The following is a 14,622-nucleotide window of genomic DNA, read 5'->3' on the forward strand; positions in this document are numbered from 1 at the left end:
GAGAAATTTGTGTCTCTTTGAGGGATATTCACCTCTTATGTGGTGGTTTTTAGTCTTTTTGTGCTGATTTTGTATTGCGCTGTGGAAATTTTAGCCCTTTGTTGGTGATCTAGTGTCATTTTGTGGTAATTTTGCATCTTTCAGTGGAAATTTAGTCTCTTGTGGTATATTCACCTATTTTTTTGTGGTTATGTTGGGTCTTTTGGTAGAGGTTTTTGCGGCTTTTTGTGGTATATTCACTATTTTTGTGGTGATTTGGGGCCATTTTGTGAGAACTGTTGGATTTTTCTGTGGTAATTTTGCATCTTCCAGTGAAGACTTTGTCACTTTTTTTGTCTATTCACCTCTTATGTGGTGTTTTTGGTCTTTTGTGTTGATTTTGTATTTCGCTGTGGTAACTTTAGCCCTTTGTTGGTGATCTGGTGTCATTTTGTGGTGATTTTGCATCTTTCAGTGGAATTTTCGTCTCTTTTTGTGATATATTTATCCCTTATTTGGTGGAGATTTGGTGTCTTTTTGTGATAGATTCACTATTTTTGTGGTGATTTGGGGGCATTTTGTGGTAACCGTTAAACTTTTTGTGGTAATTTTTCATCTTTCAGTGGAGATTGTGCCACCTTTTGTGGTATATTTACCTCTTTTTCGTTCTGATTTTGTGCTTCTCTGTGGTAGACATGAAGAATCAGCTGATTCTGAGGACATCTGAGGGGAGTGTCTGATTCATTTTTCACTAAAAGACCCACCAGTCACCACCATTCCAGCTAAATTCCACCAATAACTCTTTTGGACCTGTAGCTGAATCACGGCAGCAGCAGACCGGTGGACAGTAATATCCTTCAGATCCCAGTGACGTAAAACCCCCAGCTGCTGTCAGCACTTTTTAATTTCTTTTATAAAAAGACGAGGAAAAGTGCTTTGCTGCCTCCAGGAATGTGTTTGAAAACTGGAGTCTTCCACTGAAGGACTATTGACACAGAAAAACCTCCCCACATGTGCAGCTCTGCAGAGACAGAAAACTTTCACACAAACGCTGTGAGTTTCTCGTCTAGCAGGGAGTCTGAGCTGAAGTGTTTTCAATGAGAGAACAGGAACAACACTAGCGGGGATTCCCACCCGGCCGATAACACAGCAGCAGAGATACCGATCTGTTTGAAGCCTTGCAGGAAAACGACAGCTGAACCTTCAAAAATCCAGTGATGACACACTTATTCCTGACTTGAAGACACCATTAAACCATAAAAACATCACCTTATAGCATCACTTAGGAACCAGAAATATCAACTGAAATACACAGAATTGTGAAGAATAAATATTCGTCTATAGGCTGGAGTTAGATTTTATTAAACAAGTCCGAAGATATAAAATAAAAGCTAACATTAACCACATAATTGCTACTACCATCAAAGCTAACGTTAGCCTCATTACTACTACTACCATCAAAACTAACATTAGCCTCATTACCATCAAAGCTAACATTAGCCACATTACTACTACTACCATCAAAGCTAACATTAGCCTCATTACTACTACTACCACATGTTCAGCCACATTACTGCTACTACCTTCAAAGCTAATGTTAGCCACATTACTGCTACTACCATCAAAGCTAATGTTAGCCACATTACTGCTACTACCATCAAAGCTAACATTAGCCACATTACTGCTACTACCATCAAAGCTAACATTAGCCACATTACTACCATCAAAGCTAACATTAGCCACATTACTACCATCAAAGCTAACGTTAGCCACATTACTACTACTACCATCAAAGCTAACATTAGCCACATTACTGCTACTACCATCAAAGCTAACATTAGAAACATTACTGCTACTACCATCAAAGCTAACATTAGCCACATTACTACTACTACCATCAAAGCTTATGTTAGCCACATTACTGCACTACCATCAAAGCTAACATTAGCCACATTACTACCATCAAAGCTAACATTAGCCACATTACTACTACTACCATCAAAGCTAATGTTAGCCACATTACTGCTACTACCATCAAAGCTAACATTAGCCACATTACTACTACTACTACTACCAAAGCTAACATTAGCCACATTACTGCTACTACTACTAAAGCTAACATTACAATAAACTGTGAAAATAAATTAAAACAGTCAAAAAGTGAAAATTTTTCTGATTCTTACAATTTTAAAAGAATTTACTATTGCTTTACATATTCTTCCTGTTTTATTAAATCACAGATTGTACATAAAATCCAGTGAGAAATTATTAGTTTGCTATTTTCTCAAAAACAAAATTTTCATATTTTAATATAATACATTAGCCTCATTACTACTACTACCATCAAAGCTAACATTAGCCACATTACTACTACTACCATCAAAGCTAACATTAGCCTCATTACTACTACTACCACATGTTCAGCCACATTACTGGTACTACCTTCAAAGCAAATGTTAGCCACATTAATGCTACTACCATCAAAGCTAACATTAGCCTCATTACTACTACCACCATCAAAACTAACATTAGCCTCATTACCATCAAAGCTAACATTAGCATCATTACTACTACTATCATCAAAACTAACATTAGCCACATTACTGCTACTACCATCAAAGCTAATGTTAACCACATTACTGCTACTCCCATCAAAGCTAACATTAGCCACATTACTGCTACTACCATCAAAGCTAACATTAGCATCATTACTACTACTACCATCAAAGCTAACGTTAGCCACATTACTGCTACTACCATCAAAGCTAACATTAGCTACATTACTGCTACTACCATCAAAGCTAATGTTAGCCACATTACTGCTACTACCAACAAAGCTAACATTAGAAACAATACTGCTACTACCATCAAAGCTAACATTAGCCACATTACTGCTACTACTACCAAAGCTAACATTAGCCACATTACTGCTACTACTACTAAAGCTAACATTACAATAAACTGTGAAAATAAATTAAAACAATCAAAAAGTGAAAATTTTTCTGATTCTTACAATTTTAAAATAATTTACTATTGCTTTACATATTCTTCCTGTTTTATTAAATCACAGATTGTACATAAAATCCAGTGAGAAATTATTAGTTTGCTATTTACTCAAAACAAAATTTTCATATTTTTAAAATAATTTTTACAATATTTTTCTGTAATTTTACATTAATGCTGCCTGTTTTTAAAATCAACAAAAAAGTGTGAAATTACAGATTTGTTTTCCTCAGTGTCATTTATTGTTTCAGTGTTTAAGAGCACCAAAGGAAACCACCTGCTGGAGTGTTTATAGCAGCTGCTGCTCACACCTGAACACACACACACACACACACACACACACACACACACACACACACACACACACACACACACACACACACACACACACACACACACACACACACACACACACACACACACACACACACACACACACACACACACAGTGACATCCTGTTTTGATGCCGAGTCTCAGTGGAAAACAGAGCAGTAGTCTAAACGGACCGAGTGTTTGTTTTATTATCCTGGAAAAATCAGCTGAAGAACAAAGACACACACACACACACACACATTTCCACACACACAGTCACACACACATGCAGGTTTATTCAGACTCAGTGATTCTCTGTGGAGCCAACAAACAGCAAACGTAAAAATGCTGATATTTACATGTATAATGAGAACCTCCTTCGTCTGATTTGCTTCAAACTCGGCGCTGCACTTCCTCAAGACCCCGGCGACTCACACACCAAGTTTGGAATGGATCGGATGAACGGTTGTTGAGATAATTGAAGAACACACACAACAACACACACACAGATTTCCTGGTTTAGCAGAGAAGATGGAAGGTTCTCGAAGCAGAGTTCTAGAATCTTCTGCTGCTCCTGAAGTTCTGAATGTGTGTGTGTGTGTGTACATGTATGTATATGCGTGCATATACATACATGTACACATATGTATATATATATATACATACACATACATATATATATATATATATATATATATATATATATATATATATATATATATATCTCAGTCCCTCCAGGAATTCACGATGTTGCGATCGAATTCACTCGAAATCAACCAATCTCCGCCAATTTTGCACGGCCTTGCAATTTTGTCCAATCACCGCAACTTTCCCGCAATTTTGGCCCGCCTCCCGTGAGTTCCACCAATCATAGCAGCTCCCAGCACAAACCTAATGCACGCACGTCACCGAATTCACTTCCTGTTTCTGGTTTGAAGATGCAGACATGTGATACTAAAGTCTGTCATTTACCAACAAAAATTACTGCTGAAGACCGTGATAAACAATTAATTCACTGATGTTCTTCACCAAAGCGGAGCTAAACTGTTCTACACCCGTGCAATACTGTGGTGGAATACAAAAAAAGAAAAAATAATCATCGATTGATACACTTAAAAAAAAACATGAAATGTATTAGAACGGCTGAAATGATCAGACAACAGACCACATAAATCACATGATGGAAACTGTTGCATGCAGATCCATTAGAGCACTGAAAGAATGAGGATACCGTAGAACGGGGCTATAAGGGACAGCGGGGTAATAAGGGACACTTTTCCGGAAAATGTTTTAAATGTAATTCTGCGGTTTTTACCTAGATTTCTTTAAGAATTCATGGATAATTGATAAAAACAACACAAAACCGCATCCTGCTCAACATAAAAACCGCAGAATTACATTTAAAGTGTCCCTTATTACCCCGCTGTCCCTTATAGCCCCGTTTTACAGTAAATTAGATTAATTATTCCACCAAAGAACACGGCAGAGTTATGTGATGATCAGCGTGTGTGAATCCTTCCTCTGTTACCAACATCACTCAGAAACAGACTCAGGGATTTAAATGAAGTTTTCAGGGTCGGTCAGAAATGACACAAGGACCAAATGATTAGACTTCAGCAGTGATACGGCTTAAAGTTTGGATCCACGGATTTGTTAAGGATTTCCCATTGAGGTAACAGCACGGTAACCATGGCAACAAGTGAACGCTACCTCAGCAGTCTGCTGACGGTCACATCATTGTGATCCTACAACAAATCTATCACTGTGGACGTATCGGAAACGACACAAGGAACAACTGATTAAATTGTGGGGGTGTTTCTGAGTCCCATCAATTCCAGTTGCCGGCTACATGTTTAGATCACATGATTCGGTTTGTACACATGCAGGAGGAGGACTGCGCTCTCTCAGTGCTGTTCTTGTTAGCTGACGTGACAAACCATGAGCGTGTGTGTGAACACGTGTGTGCCAGGATGTGAAATTAACTTTTTAAGCCACTGACAGATATGTACAAATATGATTCATTCAATAGTAAATGATCATTTTGTGCCTTAAATCTACCAACCATGTTAAACCAGTATCTGTCTGCTGCTAATGTCCCACCATGGTGTGCCAGGTTTTGTGGAAACGGGTTGGAACGTTAAATAATTAATTTCTGAATAAATATTGTCAATTACAGCATTGAAACGTGTTCTACAAGCTGGAAAAATGCAGCTTTTTAGCAACTATCACGGTCTCCGGCAATTTCATCACAACAAATAAGCTTAAAACATCACAACTTTTATCGCAATTTTGTAGAACAGCTGCCGCGAATTCAGGCATTTTCGGCCTCAACAATCACGAAAAACGCCCACATGGAAGGACTGATATATATATAGCCACATTACTACTCCTACCATCAATGCTAACATTAGCCACTTTTTGTGTCTTTTTTTGTTATTTAAGCGTCTTTTTGTGTCTGTCATGTTGTGTTATTGTACCATCCTGTTATTGAAGCAATGATTTGTCGTATTTGTGTAAAATTAAAGTGGGTTGACAGCTTCATACAGACATGAAAATCCAAACTAAACTATAATTCATGATCTGGATCAGTTCAGGAGTCCACATGGAGGAAACCGTCTGATCAGAGGCTGAAGAAGCAGAATGAGGGATGTTGGTTCCACAGCCTTCCAGAAACACACCGACTGTCCAAACACCAGTTTATCTGTGAGGCCGTGTCTGACGCCTCCTGCATCAGCTGAGTCTTAATCAGCTGCGTGTGTAAAAATAACCCACAGATATCCCTGTAAGACGATAACTAAAGAACCTGACCAAGCATCCGATGATATCTAACGAGGACAGAACAGAACGATTTGAGAACACAGCTGATTCTAGTTCCTGACCTCAGAAATGAGAAGGAGTTTAGTCACCAGGGGGCGCTGCAGCCTGAAGTCAACAGGAACTTTACGGAGACACTAGACCAGCCTGGATTGCACTTTCTTTAAGTTTATTAATGACAAAATTTGTCCTCTGTTGGATTAATTTAATCATTTTGTCCAGTCTGTTTAAGTTTACTGTCTGTGGAAGTTTTATTTCTGGCGATACTGAACTCTAAAATAGCTTCCCATGTGTTTTAGAGGGTGAAAATAGAAAAAAAAATCAAAGTCTGACAACAGGAAAATCCCCAAATCTGGTGAAAGTATTTAACAGAAATTAGTTTTTGGTCCCAGATATGAAATAAGTAAACCCTGAACTAAATCCTGACATGAACGGACCTGAATCTGGTTCTGATCGGAGAGTCTTCAGTTTGTCAGATCTTTTTTTTTTTAGCAGAAACGTCTGAATCACTGGAGGAGACCAAATGTTTCTGACAGGAGGTGACACTCTGCTTGGATCCCAACAAATCTACAATCATTTTTCTGGCACTAAGGACTTAAAAGAAGACATAAGAGAAAACATCCCATCATGGTGCCGACTGTGACCAGCGTCCAGTTAGAGATCTAGAAAAACATTCAGCATCCTCTGGAAGCTTCATCCTTTTATTCGTACCCAGCGATGAATCACGGTCAGTTTATTGAGATATTTTAGACGGATTTTTTAAAAACTTTTCATGTCAAGATGAAAATTATTCTCTACAAAGTGACGGTGATGAATTAAACAAATAAAATAGAACTACATGCCTGCAGAAGGATTCACCTCCTTTAGAGGGACTCACCTTCTTCATGTCCAAGACATCACACTACTGGAGGAGTCATAGGAGTCTTGGTGGCCTTGTAGTCTGTCTCTAGGCAGATTAAGGGGGTGAATACTTCATTCAGGTGTAGTAAACGATGGTTCATAGTCTGCTGTTTTTCCGTGTGATAATCGGTCGTGCTCCATCCCATCAGTGCTGATTGTTAAATAACTAAATCACACCAGAGTTTCATCTGAAGTCCAGATGGCTGAGCACAGCAACGCTTCACTTTAAACTGTTCAGTGATTCTATCAGAAGAAGCTGCAGAAACCCAGCAGGAGCTCTCTGAGGCTCTTCAGGAGCTGGAATCTGACTCTTTCCTCCATGAACTGAGCAGCAGTTAAACAGCGTTCTCTCTGGTTTTTGGTTCAGTAAGTTCTTAGACATAACAGAATAACAGACATCCAGCTGTCTTTCTGTCCAGAACCTGACATTACTGCACACTCACAAACCAAACTGTCATATTTTCACTCTGAGTCGATATTTAACGTTTCTCGGTCATTAAATAGTCCGTTACCGTCCCTAAAGCTGCTTCCAAGCCTCTGAATCTGTGCTTGGAGCTGAGAAACTCTGACACCACTGAGATCCTGTGAATCTGCAGACTTCTGATGTTCTTTCTCACTTTGAATCTGTGACAGAAAGTAGCTGTGAAGATCCAAGCGCTGCCTCGAGTTAGCGAGAGCAGGACTCTGTTTGACTTCCTGTCTGATGGGTGAAAGCCACCGAACCAAAGAGCGCCGTCTTTATGTCCGAGCACACAAAGAACATCAGCGTCAGAAAATCAGAATATTCCACAAATATACAGTATGCGTCATTCCACTGTCAGATACATGCTTCTCTGCACTGCTCGTCACTCTGAGTCCACTCTAGTGTGATAAACTCTAGAACTACACAGAACATTTACAGATCAATTAGGGATGTTTCCCACAAAAGCAGTTTTTAACAGATCAGAATCAGCACAGACCAAATCCAGACTCTTTGATTACATCCCACAGGTGTCGTAGACTGTGGCGTGATGCTAGGAATGCTAATTATGATTAGCTGGCAGGATTATCAGTCACAGACATGAACTGAGTACAGCAGATATTCATCCTGTGCTAATATTGCTGCTTTATGCTGTTATGTTACTGTGATCCAGAAACAATCCTTGTTTCTTACAAACACATTAGTTCTGGTTGGAGGTCATTAACTACCACATTAGTTTCTGTTTCTAGCTCATCTGCATTTTTCCATATTTAAAACACTTATTTTTGCCTTAGTTTGGCTTTTTAATGTTTCATGAAGGATATATAAGCCTAAAAATAACGATACTGATGATAGAATTAACCTGTTTTCGCCATACGTTTCCATCCGCTGTCACTCAGGTATCGTAAAGGGAGAGCACAACGTGTGGAAGCATGCTACGGTGCAAATTTTGATTAACTTTTTGAGCTTCTGTGTTTATTTTAGTCAACAGACATGATTTGGGCTAAAAAAAATACAACCTCATTCTGTCTCAGTTTGTCTTGGAGGTCATTAACTTCCTCATTTGCGTCTCGTTTTTGTCAATTTGTGTCTCGTTTTTTGTTGTTTTGTGTCTCATTTTAGTCGTTTTGTGTCTCCTACCTGTTGTTTTTTGTTGTTTTGTTTCATTTTAGTCGTTTAGTGTCTCCTACTGTTGTATTTTGTTGTGTTTTTGTGTCCTGTGTGTCTAATTTTTTTGTTGCTTTGTGCTGTCTTTGCATTGTCATTTCTATCTTTTGTGTCTCTGTTGTGTTATTTTGTCTCATTGTTTCACTCTGTCTGGTGTCCATTAACCTCCTCATTAGTCTCTGTCATTTGTATTAAACAAGAAGAGGCTCCACCTGGTGGAAAAACCAGGAACTACAACTGATCTACATTTACTGGCATCAGGACCTTTTTCTTTTTCCTTTTCGGTGAAAACATTTTCATTCGGTTAAAATATTGCCGACAGTTCTGTAATATTTCCTCTTTAACTCTTGTTTTGGGTTGATTTTAAACCAAAGTGAGGGCGTCTTTGGGACTTTTCTCAGATGTCGGCCTTTGATCCAGTTTGAGCCGGAAAGCATCAGCGCTGAGCGGACAGTTAAAAGCCTCGACTTCACAGCGAAGCCCAGTCTCAGTTATTCATGTGAATGTCAACATCTCAAAGGTCCTGGAGGTTTCCCCGTCAGCAGACACTCAGATTCTACCGTCCTGTTTCCATCAGCAGCAGCTGGAGTGGAGGGAAGCTCTTCCTACCTGTAGACCGGCTGCATCTCCCTGCTGATGCCGATCACAGCTCCGGGAGGAAACCGCTGAAACTCCTGGAAGAGCTCCCTGATGTTGGTCCTGTATTTAAGGTCCAGGTCCAGCTGGACGATATGAGTCAGACCTGGAAGAGAAGCACAGAAACACTGATGATGAGGGTCTAAATCTAATAACATCTAGGACTATCCTGAACATGTAGATAATAGGAAACTAAGAGTCCTGAAAGTAAGTTCAGTTAAATAGTTTGGCTGAACTTTAATTTCAGTATTTTCACCCTCTTACCCTCATATCTCCAGAATTATACCTCCCACAGCTAAAACATCAACAAATCTCATCATACATCCATTTAGAAAGACGTACAGGAACCTTCTGGGGCCATGATGCCGCTCTGGGTTGAACATTTTAGACTTTTTTTATTCCATTTTCAAAGACCAATAATAAAAAAAAAAATCAGACCTCTGCTGGAGCCATTCAATCATGTCCTCACAAATGTCAAGGAAGGAAGGATGGATGGATGGATGAATGAAGGGATGGATGGATGGATGGATGGATGAAGGGATGGATGGACGGATAGATAGACGGATGGATGAAGGGATGGATGAAGGGATGGATGGATGAAGGATGGATGGATGGACGGATGAAGGGATGGATGGATGAAGGGATGGATGGATGGACGGATGAAGGGATGGATGGATGAAGGGATGGATGGATGGATGATGGATGATGGATGGATGGACGGATGAAGGGATGGATGGACGGATGGATGGATGGACGGATGAAGGGATGGATGGATGAAGGGATGGATGGATGAAGGGATGGATGGATTGACGGATGAAGGGATGATAGATGATGGATGATGGATGGACGGATGGATGATGGATGGATGGATGGATGGATGGACGGATGAAGGGATGGATGGACGGATGGATAGATGATGGATGGACAGATGGATGATGGATGGATGATGGATGGACAGATGGATGATGGATACTTTATTGATCCAAGGTATTGGTGATATTCCAGATATAGAAGATATTCCAGATCCTGAACCCTTCAAATGGCCTTAAGACGTTTTTTTAATTCAAAACAGACGATTTCCAGAATCTGAAAACATCTGAAACATCTCAACATTCAGTCAAAATGTTTTACTGAAAATAGTTTTTGTCTCTAATGAACAGATTCATGAAGACTGAGCAAAGTGAGAGACATATTTTCTGAACTAACCCAGAATATAAGCTGATTAATGAAGAACACGCAGCTTCTGTCCACCCTGACCACGTGGAAGATGGATTCCTTCAACTACATTTAACCAAAATTAGCTGATCGAGGAAAAGGCACTTCTGAGCCAATGTGGAATCTATTTCTGTGATCTCCAGCTCATCATCCAGCCTTTATATCACTGTAAGAGTCCGTCCAGGAAACCTCAGTCAGAGGAAAAGAGGCGACAGTCAGACTGTAGAAAGCTTAACACAATCAGACGCTGCAGAGCTGCATCTGACCTTTTCTTCTGTAATGTTACCCCTGATCTAAAACCAAAAAGACTTCATGAGGGTGTGGATAAACGTGCAGAAGCTCGACCAGACTATAAAAGGAGCGAGTGTTTGCGGATGAAGTTCCAGCAGCAGTAACCAGGATATTCAGCCCGTCGTCTCCTCATTGTTTCAGCTTCCTATATTTTGCTGGTTGGCATGGCGATGAAAGCCACTGAAGGCGTGCTGTCAGAGATGATGGCCTGTCGTCTGCAGGCAGTCATATTATGGGATGGTCGGTTGACAGCTGTGGATGGGCCGAGTTGGTGCTGATGGACTGAAAAAGACGCCTTCTTAAAAATAATCAGCTGCAGCCTGGAAGTGGGTCGTTTATGAAAGCAGCCGGATCTGACCTGAGCACTGCATTAGAGGCTTTTTCCATCATTTCTGAGCCTCATAACTTCATCAGAACAGCAGATAGAAACGTGACGTTTTCAGGGATGAAAAACATCGTTGGGTTCTGTCAAAAACTGACACCAGAACAGTTCTACATCCATGCAGGCATCACAATCTAAACACTGAATCTGGCTTTAGAAAACAGTTTTACCACAGAATGAATCACGTCTAGAAGATGATCCTGGTATCTTCTTTTGGTAAAATGATCCTTCCATCGTCTACAATAGTTTTGACAAACCACCGACCAACAGGCTGATAGGAGCCTTAAAGTTTACCCAGAAAGTCCTGTTGTCTCCTAAACCTGTCCAGAATGACTCCAAAAATGTCCATAATGAGTCAAAAGACCACAAAACGATCAGAAACACCTCCTAAATTACTCAGTTTTTGCCCAAAATGACAAAAATTTCTCCAGAATGACCCAAAATTGGCAAAAATGTTCTTTTGAACAAATTTGAAATGATTTATTAAAGGATCATTTTTGGCATTTTTAAATTTGTTTTTGACCATTTTTAAGTGATTCTAGTCTATTTCTGTGTCAGTCTGGACAAATTCTATCCCATTAGACACATTTTTGAGTCAATTTAAACCATTTTTTGTGACATTTTCAGTCATGCAGGACAACTTATGTGTCATTTAGGACGACCTGAACCATTTTGAACAAGTTTGTGTTAGATTGAACAATCAAAATGTGTGTAAATGATCCTTCCATCGTCTGTTCTGACCAACCACCAACCAACACGCTGATATGAGCCTTAACGTTTACCCAGAATTACCTATATTTTACCTAAACTTGTCCAGAATGACTCCAAAAATGTCCAAAATGAGTCACAAGATGTCCAAAATAATCAGAAGTGCCTCCTAAATCGCTCAGTTTTTTGCCCAAAATGACAGAAACTTCTCCAGAATGACCTCAAGTTCTTCTTGACCATTTGTGAGTGATTCTAGACTCTGTCTGTCTCATTCTGGACAAATGTTGGCTCGTTTTGGATAAGTTCTATCCCATTAGACACATTTTGAGTCAATTTAAACCATTTTTTGTGACATTTTCAGTCATGCAGGATCATTTTTGTGTCATTTAGGATGACTTTTGAACCATTTTAAACAAGTTTCTGTTAAACTGCACGATCAAAATGTCTGTAAAATGATCCTTCCATCGTCTGTTCTGACCAACCAGCTACCAACATGCTGATAGAGCCTTAAAGTTTACCCACATTTCATCATACTTCCACCTCCGTGCTTCTCTGTCAGGACTATGCATTCACTATTGCTCCGAAAACAAACCAAACAACCACAAATAAAAAGAAAATGCCAATAAAGAGACACAAAACTAAAAAGAAATAAAAAGATTACCCAGAAATCATTTTTTAACCCTTGTGTCGTCCTGAGGGTCACAATTGACCCGTTTTAAAGTTTGAAAATGTGGGGAAAAAAAAATATTTTCACAGTGACACTTCTGACGTCCACATTTTCAACATTTTTGGGAAATCTTTGAGCATTTTTTGGTGAAAAAAAAAGAAATGTAAAAAACTGCATCTCCGATCGCTGGTCGAAAACAAACCAAACAACCACAAATAAAAACAGAATGACAACAAAGAGACATAAAACCTTCATATCTTGTGATCAGCCGCTACAAACCTCTTTCAGAACTGGAATAAAAACAGTGAAATCTGATGCGGGACCAACTGGGGCACCGAGATCATTTCTGGGAAAATCACGACAACCGAAAAGCAAAATAAGAGAGGAAGTGGCCTGTGTGTAGCCACGGCTGAGATGTGAACGCGTTCAGACGGTCTGTGGACGTGAGCGAGGGAAAAAGACGACTCAGCAGCGAGCTGTTTATGGAGCTCTAAAAACAAGGAAGCGGAGCGTCACAAAGGGCCGTGGAAACAGAGCGGCGAGGAGCAGTAATCCCTGCGTGACCAGCGCCGTTTGTTGGCTCTGCCGGGGCTTAGCCGCCGGGAGCCGAGCAGGAAGAGCTTCTGAGCTCGTTACAACACTGTGATGTGGGTTTGATGTGGGAGCGGTGACTCAACACAAAGTCCTGAGAAGGTCAACGGCCGGCGCTTTTTACACGAGCTGCTCGGAAAAGCACACAAGCAGCAGCTCCCACGTGATTTCAGGAGTATTTTTACTAAGTTTACGTTAAATTTATCAACCCTCCTGCTGTCTTCATTTACAGGCACCAAAAAATATCGTTTCCTGTCTGAAAAAAATCCAAAAATTCAGGAAAAAAAATCCAGAAATATTTGAAAATTTGCAAAACATTCAGGAAGAAAATTCCAATAGTTCCTTCAAAGTTTCCCTGAAAAGTTTTATTTTAAAAAGTTTTATTTTAAAAAAAATCAATAAATCCCCCAAATTTGCCAAGAAATTAAAATTGAAAAATAATTTAAAAGAAATGTAATTAAAAAAAATTAATAAAAATCTTCCAAAAAAAAAATCCTACAAATTTCTAAAACGATTACATGTATATCAGGAAAACTTCTGATATTTTCTTTAAGAATATTCAGAAAATCTGAGTATGAATTCTGAATGTTCTTAAAGAAACATTTTTTGAAGATTTCTTTTTTTTTTTACACCAAAAAAAGTTCAAAAGAATTTCCAAAAATCTTGAAAATGTGGACATCAGAAGTTTCACTGTGAAAATGCATTCTCACCACATTTTCAAACTTTAAATCTGTAAAACCTTCAGGAAGAAAATTCCAATAATTCCTTAAAAGTTATATTTAAAAAAATCCCCCAAATTTAGCAAGAAAATTCTTGTACATACTTAAAAAAAATAGTAAAAATCCTCCAAAAGAATCCTCAAAATATCTAAAGTGATTACTAGGTATGCAACGTTAAAAACCACAGTTTTGTTCTCAGTTAGGGGAAAAATGAAAATAAAAACCTGCTGATATCAGAGCTGATGTGACTTTCTGCTGAAGTGTGGATGAGAAGGAGCTTCAGAACGGGCTCTATCACCTACAATAGGAAATATATTTTAATGTAACTGCTTTTTTAAAAAACACCATCATTTAGTTAGGCTCTTGTTTACCAGCATAAATATACTTGCCTGGAAAATCCAGACTGACTTTATTTATGTATTAATATAAATACAAATAAAGGCAGTCTGGCATTGTGATGATAGGAGACGATTTCAAAAAGGAGGGGCTAACGAATGCAGCTTGAACGAGAAAGAACCAATCAGCGTAACACGGATGTGACGCACAAACAAATCGACCTTGAAGTCCATGTAGTCCAAACAACAATGGCATGCAGCCGAGAAAGCGTCGCGGTGAATGATTACTGCCGTTTTTGTCACAAAAATCTGCGAATACATGGGGTACTCTCAGGTACAACACTTATTTTTGAAAAGGCTACGCAACAAAAGACTCCTTAGAACGATTAGCGGTGTTAGGAATAACTTTAAATCGGAGCCAAACCAAGTCGGAGCGTATGTG

At 39.2% G+C, this 14,622-nt stretch overlaps 2 protein-coding genes across 4 annotated transcripts in view; one reads left to right on the plus strand and one right to left on the minus strand.

The window, feature by feature from the left end:
• The window catches only part of LOC110966412 (cystathionase (cystathionine gamma-lyase)), a 353,362-nt gene that overhangs the window by 183,116 nt on the left and 155,624 nt on the right, over window positions 1-14,622 (plus strand). The window lies entirely within an intron of this gene.
• LOC110966410 (xyloside xylosyltransferase 1-like) overlaps window positions 1-14,622 on the minus strand; it is a 64,470-nt gene that overhangs the window by 18,981 nt on the left and 30,867 nt on the right. Inside the window, exon 4 of the mRNA XM_051946744.1 lies at window positions 9,246-9,378. Coding sequence (XP_051802704.1) covers window positions 9,246-9,378 — 133 coding nt within the window. The remainder of the gene's footprint in view (window positions 1-9,245; window positions 9,379-14,622) is intronic.

This window comes from Acanthochromis polyacanthus, chromosome 4 (genome assembly GCF_021347895.1).
Source record: "Acanthochromis polyacanthus isolate Apoly-LR-REF ecotype Palm Island chromosome 4, KAUST_Apoly_ChrSc, whole genome shotgun sequence".
NCBI lineage: Eukaryota > Metazoa > Chordata > Actinopteri > Pomacentridae > Acanthochromis > Acanthochromis polyacanthus.